This window comes from Elephantulus edwardii, unplaced genomic scaffold (assembly GCF_000299155.1).
Source record: "Elephantulus edwardii isolate Elephantulus edwardi_28Jun2011 unplaced genomic scaffold, EleEdw1.0 scaffold00260, whole genome shotgun sequence".
NCBI classification, from domain to species: domain Eukaryota; kingdom Metazoa; phylum Chordata; class Mammalia; order Macroscelidea; family Macroscelididae; genus Elephantulus; species Elephantulus edwardii.
The window spans coordinates 442,245-452,056 of record NW_006400010.1 but is presented as its reverse complement, the minus strand read 5'-3'; the positions used below and the strand labels follow the sequence as shown (position 1 = coordinate 452,056).

At 42.1% G+C, this 9,812-nt stretch overlaps 1 protein-coding gene across 1 annotated transcript; it reads left to right on the top strand.

Annotated features, from left to right (window-relative positions):
• Nucleotides 1-298: 298 nt before the first annotated feature.
• Nucleotides 299-5,690, top strand: LOC102866982 (gonadotropin-releasing hormone II receptor-like). The gene is made up of 3 exons (XM_006899513.1): nucleotides 299-808; nucleotides 4,581-4,791; nucleotides 5,296-5,690. The coding sequence occupies exons 1-3, from the start codon at nucleotides 299-301 to the stop codon at nucleotides 5,688-5,690; spliced, it is 1,116 nt and encodes a 371-aa protein (XP_006899575.1).
• The last annotated feature ends 4,122 nt before the right edge of the window (nucleotides 5,691-9,812 follow it).

The following is a 9,812-nucleotide window of genomic DNA, read 5'->3' as shown; positions in this document are numbered from 1 at the left end:
TGGTCCAAATCCAGCACAAACATGAATCAAGACGCTGGGGACTAAAGTCTATGGCTTGGAGCCCGTTGACCAGCCTGTCTATGATCAGCTCCAGATCCCAGTTCCTTGCAAAAACCTGAAGATGGGACCGTGGCCTTCTCCAAAATATACATTGAAAGCCTCCTGAGACAATGGCTTTTGTAGGCGAAATTCTTTCTAACCACCTCAGGATCCAGAAAGGGAGGACAAGGAATCCGTGGCAGAAGATAACTGCTTCACCCGCACATTTCATTTTACCCATTCCCTCTTCCATCCTGCCATGTCTGCGGGCAATGGCACCCCTTGGGTGTCAGCAGTCGGGGAGGAAGTGTGGGCAGGATCTGGAGTGGAGGTGGAGGAATCCGAGCTACCTACCTTCTCTGCTGCAGCCAAGGTTCGAGTAGGAGTGACCATTATGCTGTTTGTTTCTTCAGCCGGAGGGAACCTGGCCGTGCTGTGGTCAGTGACACGGCCGCAACCCAGCCAGGTCCGCCCTTCTCCTGTCCGGCGACTGTTTGCCCATTTAGCAGCTGCTGACTTATTGGTCACTTTTGTGGTTATGCCCCTTGATGCCACCTGGAATATCACTGTTCAGTGGCTGGCCGGGGATATCGCATGTCGGACACTCATGTTCCTGAAATTAATGGCCATGTATGCCGCAGCTTTCTTACCTGTGGTCATTGGGCTTGACCGCCAGGCAGCAGTACTCCACCCGTTTGGACCCCGTTCAGGTGGGAAGAAGCTTCTGGGGGCAGCTTGGGGACTTAGTTTCCTGCTTGCATTGCCCCAGGTGAGTGAGTTGTGGGGATTCAGGGCGGGGTAGGGTTGGATAGGAATCTGAGTGCCCAGCATGGGCTCTGGAGCCCTGGGGATGTGCATACTGCCTTAGCGCAAAGTCTTAGAAGGAACATTTGCAATAATTTTTGCATTTAATTTGTATCTCTGTCTGGAGACTACCTTTTTAAAGTAGCCTCTGGCTTCAGCTTTACTTTAATGCACTTGGCTTCCATCTCTTTGATTCTCTGTGATCCATCCCTTTCAGGATATCAGATTAAGAAATAAGAAAAACTTTTAAGTCAAGGAGGAACATCTCTCTAGGTGTTTACTAAAAAGGGACTGAAGTCAAGGCCTTTCAGTAAAACTTCATAGTACATTCATTATCAATTAAAAAACTAATCCTTTTCAGGTAGACCCAAGTGCTAAAGGCTTAGAGTATGATAAAGGTGAAAAACTTCTTTTAAGGACTTCCGGTGGCATAGTCCATAAAGTGTTAAGATGCTAACCCAAAGGTGAATATTTGAGCCCTTTGTTAAAGAAATCTCTTACTCTTGTGTATTACCAGAAAAATTTGACCAATTTTGTTTAAAAGATTTTAGAATCGTTTTTTTCCCTTCCTTATCTCCTCAGCCTATGAGTTGCAAGCGACTCTACAGCACATAACAACAACACAACAATCTCCTCAGCCTTTCTGTTCTCCATGTTCTAACCTTTATTTCTCACTACTCATTCACCTTCCAAAAATCCACCTGGTTTTATTGAAAGCAAATGCTCTGAACAAAATTTTGGCCCTAATCCCAAAATTGTCCAAACCATTTATTCATTTCAGTGGTCAGTCTCTCTAACATTTTTTTTCTTTTTAAAGTGCTCTCATTTCTATGTCTCATCAGAATTTAAACTCAGAGTCAATTCTGGTGTATCACTCTCTCCTCCTTCTGCAGTGGTGGTCATCCTCTCCCATTATAGAGCCCTTTCTCCCTTTATTGTCTCTCATTGCTATGAAGTCAGAACCAAAAGCTGACCCTTCTGAGGCCATATAATTGCATGGGAAGAGACTGACCATCTTTTTCCAGCAGAGCAGCTTGTTGATTCAAACTGCCAGAGAGGGCCTTTGGGTTAACAGTGCAATTTCCTTCAGACTAGGCCACCAGAGCTCCCTCCCCTCATTTTTGCCTCCCTTTAAAGAATTGTTTTGGTTAAAAGTCATTATTGCCGGTCCTCACATTGTCGCTTGAAATGTCCACTTTGACAGGTAACAAAGGTCTGCCTTTAAGAATTTTAAAGTCTAGTGCAGGAGGCAAATTAGAAGGAAATTACAAATAGTGTGCAAAATGTAAAGTTAAAGGTAAGCATGAGAAGCTAAAAATAAATAAAACAGTGGAGAAGTATCTGGCTCAGCTTTCAACAATCAGGAAAATATTCCAAAAGATGTTAAAATTTGCTTCCTAAAAGATGCATAGGTGCCAGCTAAGTGAAAGCAGGAGGAATTCTGCAAAGAGTGGAGATAGAGCATTTAAAAGTGAAGTTGAGTTGGCAAGTTAAAAAATGGTGAGCAATGAGCCTAGAGGGAAAGAATTTCTCACATATATTTGTACTTTATCTTGAAGGAAGTAGAGAGATACTAAAGCAATTAAAGGTGGAGAGTAATATAATTAGATATGTACTTTTTGAATATGCTTAATTGTGGAATGGATGTCAAAAGTGGAAACAAGAAGAACATCTTAATTTGAGGATCAATTAATTGAATCTTAATCTTGAAAAGGAGCTCAAAATCTACCAAAAGGCTAATGGAGCGCAGTTACTTAAAACAAAATCACTATCATTAAAGAGTGGTGGCTGAGAGGAACAACAGACCAGTAGCATCCCTAAAACTGTAAGATTATGAGATTATCCTCTAATATCTAGAAGGAGGATCAGAAGGATATTAATTTCCATCTCTGGAATGAAAATGCATTATAGGTGAATTTAGACTCAAGATTTGATACTTAAATCCTCAATAAGAGATCTAAAAGTAAAAAAGAAAATTTAAAAAAGTTATCTAAAAGTATATCTATTTCTAAGACAAAAAATATTGCTTCTAATAACATGGACCTCTATTACCTCAAGCTTTAAATAGAAACCTGTTGTCACAATGCAATAGAATTACACAGTTGGTCTTATTTATGTGAAGCTAATTTTGCTATGGATTGGGAATTAAAAGCATATTGTTGTTGCACTGTTCACTTGTTTTTACTTACTTTTTTTGTTTCCTTCTGAGGCTCTACCACTAAATAAATTCATGAATTAGGCCAAGTCACTTGAAATCCATGGGCACAGATAATGAAATAGTTTAATTTCATTCTTTCTTACAGCCTGACAATAATTATCATTTCCATTCATTTCATTAGAAAACTCTTGCTGATATGAAAAATGTACAATATGGTTCCACATTAGGTCTCCCCAAATATATCCTGCACTGTCTGAGTGTTGTAACTGAGTCTCAATAAAATTGCTAGGTTGTTTTGGGGTGTTTATAAAGAATAGTGTTAATGTTGATAAAGGAGTATTGTGGATAGATGGAAAGCACTTGTTTTTGTAGGCTGAAATTTCCAAGTAACAAAAGTATTTGAAAGGAAACTTTAAACAGTAAATAGTAAATTTCAAATATAATAGGAAAATGGAGAAGTAAGAGGAGGCCTGTTGGACAAAACTGAAGTACAGAAGCCTTGGCTACTTTTATACCTCTTATCTCCAGTGCTAGACATAGCACAATAAAACAATGCAAATAAAAACCCAGAATATATGGACTCTGGATAGAGGAAGAGGAAAGGCCCTTATTAAAGATCATTCCCCAGGTCATTCAGAGGAGACTGACTCTAACTCCAAGTGGTTCATGTAGCTTCATGTCTACGGCTGATAACACAGTCTTTCTTAAAAGTCTCTCCTGCCTGCTGAAATCACGTTCCCAAATGTCTTTGACATGAGAACCTGAAACCTACTGAGCTGGCCTTTTATCAAAGGAAATAATGACTCAGTTTCCTTTACCAGAACCAAAGTGCTAACCCTGCAGCTTAAAACAGAAAAAGATTTATAACTGATTAAAACATATAAATCTAGCGCCTTATCAAAAAAAGTGAAAGGACACCAAATAAGTTTTGCTGTTTAACATTTTTAACTATTAAGTTACAGTTCATAAGACTTCACAAAGTTACTACACATAGTGACTGTAAAATGGCCTGGAATTTTAGCAGTGCCCATTTTGTATTTCATTTTTCCACAGAATTGATCACAGGTACACCACTAAAAGACTTTCTGCTCGAAGTGTTGATGAGGAGCTTGGGTAGAATATTGGGTTAAATTCTGGCTGGAAAGTTCACAATTTAAATCCACCAGCTGCTCTGAAGGAGAAGGATGAGACAGTCTACTGTTACAAAATTTAAATTGGGATCAACTCAATGGCAGTGGCTTACAGAAAAAGAATAATAAAAGTGTTGGGGAGGTGGTGTATTTGCAGAGAGACAGAAACAGACACAGAGGAAAAACCAAGAGCAATGTTAGAAGGCAGGATTCTGAGTTTCAGTATTTCACCAATTCAGTGAACAGCTCCATATTTAAGCCTAAAAGTTATGGTTATCAAAATAACATTCCGAACTTTTTAAAAATTACATCTAGATGATCCATTGCTCAGCCCTGAATTGCTCACCTGGGATCACTGTGGGTTTAAAGATGCATTGGGAGGAGATACAGTGATGTAGGAGGGGAGACTAAGGGTGGGACCATTTCTAATAGTCTCAACTCCACTCCAGCTGTTCCTGTTCCATACTGTCCGCCGAGCTGGCCCAGTCCCTTTCACACAGTGTGTCACCAAAGGCAGCTTCAAGGCTCAATGGCAAGAGACCACCTATAACCTCTTCACTTTCTGCTGCCTCTTTCTTCTGCCACTGACTGTCATGGCCATCTGCTATAGCCGCATTGTCTTCAGTGTGTCCAGTCCCCGGACAAGGAAAGGGAGCCATGGTGAGATTCCATCCTCAGGCCTTAAGCCTCATCCCCAACGCTGTTACCTCTGGCCTAACTGCCTAGCTCTCTACCTGACAGATGTCTATCAGTCACTAATGCAAAGTGGGATCCTCACTCTATAGCACCTGATGCTGCAGATCATTTGACTGAATGCATTTGATTCTAATCCATTTTTAGTCTTTCTCTGAAGCCAGGTCAGCTGGGCATGGATCAAAGAGGAAAGTGATCTGTACTTTACTCTGTGACACTGTCAAGTCTTGAGGTAGAAGTGACTTCATCTAATACAGCAGCTTGATCAGCAGCACCCTTTTGCCAGCATGTTGGCCACAATCCCTGGGGGGGAGGGGGGGATCACCAATTGGGAAGGAAGAGGGTTTGCAGCATTTTTTTCATTGGTGGGAGGAGAGCTTCATCTCATTATTTCTGTCCCTCCATCAAGTCATTCTATACTCTGTTCAGAAGCTGAATGGCTCTGAAAGAGTATATTTTCTGCATTCCCAGCCCCTGCCAGTGGATTTGCACTCCGCCGCTCCTTAGACAATCGCCCTCGAGTCCGCCTGCGGGCCCTGCGACTGGCCCTGCTTGTCTTACTGACCTTCGTCCTCTGCTGGACACCTTATTACCTGCTGGGCCTCTGGTACTGGTTTTCCCCCACCATGCTGACTGAGGTCCCCCCCAGCCTCAGCCACATCCTTTTCCTCTTTGGCCTCCTCAATGCTCCTCTGGATCCCCTACTCTATGGGGCCTTCACCCTTGGTTGCCGAAGAGGGAATCCGGAGCTGAGCACAGACTCTACCAGTCAGAGAGGGTCTGGCAGAATGTCCCTGAGACAGCTGGAAGCCCATACAAGTGTGGCAGCAAAAAGGGCAGGGGGAACCAAAGAGACATTCTTATAACATCCATTTGCTCAGGACAGACTACATAGGAACGGAACAAATATTCTTTAATATTATAAGCAGGTCTCACCTCTATCTGATTTTTTAACTGTCAAAAAAAAATTTAAAAATTAGTAGCATCTCTAAATCTATGATCAGTGTCGGAACTCACATGGAATTCAGTCCTTAAGAAATGTTGTCACTATGACTTTCATTGACTTCCTGTAAAAAATAGTAATTCAGAGCTTCCAATGTTAGTGCAGAGAAACAATCTTCAATGTAGAAAATAAAACTAGCATTATTTATTTACAACTTAAATATAAAGCAATTAAAAGCTAGGGGATTAAATACAAACACAGCAAGTATGAACCTCTCCAAGGCTGCATGGTCAAATGAAATTTCTGCAGAGATCATCTGGATAACAGAGGACCTCTATCTGCACTACCTCTGAGCTATGTCTTCTGTCACCTCTAGGAGGGAAAAGCAGCCCAGTATGGTGACATCATACACAGTGACCCCCACCCCCACCCCCTTGTATTTTATTCTCATTCCCTTCACTCCACCTCCACCTTACCTGCTCCAGCTCTTGGGCAGTCCTTAACAAAACATGTGCTGTCTCATCAAATCCCAACCACTGAGTCCCCTCCTTGGCAACTTGGGTCTCCTTGTGTGTACTGTATGCAGCTAGATTATACACCTCTAAATTAATATTTAAATAGAAAACCTATAATCTTTTCAAAATTATCTGTATGTTCTATGTATCTATTGTGTATAGACTGTATTGGTTTCTGTCTGTCTGTCTCTCTACTATGTCTAACAAAATCAATTTCCAGTGTGATTTTATTTCAACTTTTCTCTTGACAAAACCACAAAAACATGGGGGAAATCACCACTAACTCCATCTAAGGGCTTTGGGGGCAGGAAGGCAATGATATTTAACTTACGATACCCTTTGTGTCCTGGACACACCTGTCCATGGCAAGATCTTCCTTTTCCTCTCCACTTTCCCCCCTTGCCCTTGGACAGACCCCAATCAGAATTCTAGGCCAAGTATCAGCCTCAGGTACTATGAACTTTCTCTCTGATGAGGTAGGTACCTTTGAAATAAATAGGAGGGATAGGAAAAGACATAAGTTTAGAAAAGAAGAGTTGACTCTCACTCATGGTAGCCCAATATGTTTCACAACAGAACGACACTCCAGTGAGTTTTCAAAGGTGATCTTCTGGAATTAGATTGCCAGACCCCTTCCAAGGAGTTTCTCAGCTGTCAGCTTTTTGGTTGGTTACCAAGTGTTGAATCGTCTGTGCCCCCTGAGGACTTCATGTACAAATTACCAGGTGTTTTCTTTTTCTCCCCCTTCATGCCCATGCTTAATCTACCAAGCATATGACAATGTGGCTTCCTTGAAAAGGGACAATTATTATAGTGTTTTTCAGGCCGCTGCTAAGCTTCTGGAGGGAAATGGGCTTCTTGTTGCCCCTTGGGTCTGAGAGTCTTCCTGTCCTCCTTATAGATCTGCAGATTTGCAATCAAATGGAGTTTGGGAAAACCAAGAGAGGTGAAGAAATGGCATGGGCTTCTTTCTTTCCCCATCATTTCTGTGAGAACTTTGCTTCTCTGTTTTAATACAAAGACTTAAACACCTTTTTATTGATTTCATGCTGGCTTCTTTCACAAAGGGTTACACTTTTTTTCAGGACAACTGGCTTTTCTTCTTCTCAGCCAACTGCCCTAACTCCAAAAAAGGTGGTTTTCTAAAACACTGGAAGACTGAACAACACTGCAATGTGTTAGAAAGTGTTTCTGTAGGGTGGGTTTTATTCAGATTCAAAGATTTGCAAATCAGAAAACTCTGAAATGAAGTTCAACATGGTGTTCCAAAGAGGGAGTATAAGCATATATCATTTATACACAATATTGCAGGACTTTGTGCAGAGTTGGGAAGAGTACATGATGTAAATTTTATTGTTTGACAATCAACATATCCTTACAAGACTCATTTATGAAGGACTTTAATAGACTGAAGGAGACTGGCTCCTGCCATGCAATTTACTGCCTCCTAAAAGCCCACCGGAGGCTCAGTTATGTCTTAGGTCTGACTCATTACAGGAACAAATTTGAGCTGAGATTCATTCCTCGGCACAGTTTCCTGTGTCTGGCACTGGTTCCCACTGTTTCATGTGGACCACCTCAGAATCTTTCAGAGTAAATTCTCTTGGTCAAGATACAGTGTTGGGTCATATACCCTAAGAAGCAGAAGCTGGGGCCTACGGAAAAGTCAGACCCATGACAGCCATTTTAGTTATGCCAAATGCCTCAATTTTAGAATGTTCTTCCACAAATGGTTCCTTCTTAATTTCCATTCAGACTTTGCCTGACCTATTCAAAGTGTGGAAGGTTCTTTGTAACCGCCGGCTGAAACTGACCTGCGGGTTCATACGTGTTCTAGAGTGGAACCTGTGTGGATTAAAAAGAGGAGCAGGGACACGAGAGATTGGGGCAAGACAAAGATTCCTGATCAAGCTCAAATTTATTCGATGAATTCTGCTATAAATAGGCAGCAGAGTAGGCCGGGCTGCCAGGGAATGCAGCCCTAGGTTATCAGTTTACAAAAGAGAGGGAGGTGCATACCCCAAGGTGTTGATTTACAGGTGCTGATTTAAGAGGTAGGCATAGACCCAGAGATGGACAGGGGTGGCGGCTGCATGTACTCAGGATGGCTTCCTACAGTTCTTCCCCATTACCTGAAGAAGGGTCCGTTACTAATGAGTTTGAGTATGAGAACTTGTACTCTGTGAGGAGATGCTCCCTAGATAAACTGTGCCAAATACTGACAATGACAGGGAAGGTCAGTCTTCTACTTTTAAAAAAATAAGAGTACATCCACCAGATGCTCCACTGGAGAGGGGCAATCTCCTGTGCCAGTCGGATCCAATTCAATGGCACACAGCAAGTTAAAACAAAACAAAAATAGAGTACATAAACTGATCGACTGTGGCTACTCCCAGCTTTTTGTGCACCTTCTCTAAGACAGATATTTGTTCTCCTTGGAGGTAAAGATGATGACGCTTAAGCTCATATACTTTGGGCATGTTGCTAGGAGATTATTCCTCAGAGAGGGACATCATCTTTGAGAAGGTGGTAAGTCGGCAAAAAAGAGGAAAGACCTTCAACTAGATGGGTTGACCCAGTGACTGCAGCAATGGGTTTAAGTGAGTCAGAGATGGTACAGGATAAGACATGATTCAGATTGGTTGTTCATAGGGTCACTGTGAGTCATACTCAATTCTACAGTACCTAGCAACAATAATAACAACTCCCCACTTAGAAGGGATGGGGTAGGGCTAAGCTATTCCTCACATAAGAAGGTTCTTTCTAATTATATGAATCTCTGTAATTTAGCTCTACTCTTATGTACCAGATTTTGCTAGAGCAAATTTGAGACAAAGGCTTGGGCAGGGTGCCAAAGAGTTCTCTTTGGAACACTGTTTCCTTGGGTTGGCTTTTCCATCAATGTTGTTGTTATGTGCCATCAAGTTGCCTGCAACTCATAGCGACTCTATGTACAACAGCCCTAAACCCTGCTCTGTCCTGTGCCATCTCACTGTCTCCAACACACCTACTCTGATTACCCCAGTCATCGAATCAATCCACATCATAGAGGGTCTTCCTCTCCTGTGCTGTCCCTCCACCCTCCCAAGCATGACATCTCTCTCCAAGGACTGGTTCCTCCTTGCAACATGTCCAAAGTATGTCAGACGAAGTTTCAGAATCCTTGCCTCCGATGAGCAGCCTGGTTTAACCTCTCCAGGATGAACCTGTTTGTTTCCTTAGCAGTCGACAGTATGGTATGTTCAATACTATTCTCCAACACCACAGCTCAAAGGTATCAATTCTCCTTCTGTCATCCCTAGTCATTGTCTAGCTCTCTGCCGCGCAGCAAGTGATTGCAAAGACCATGGTCTGTATCAGGCGCACCTTAATCTCCAAAGTGACATCACTGCTCTTCAGTATAGGTTTCACATTAGCATAATCAAGTGTTCTGGGATTCCCATTCTTCTCAGAGTCAGCCACAGTTTGTTATGATCCACACAGTCAAACGCCTTCGCATAATCAATGAAACAGAGATAGACATCCCTCTG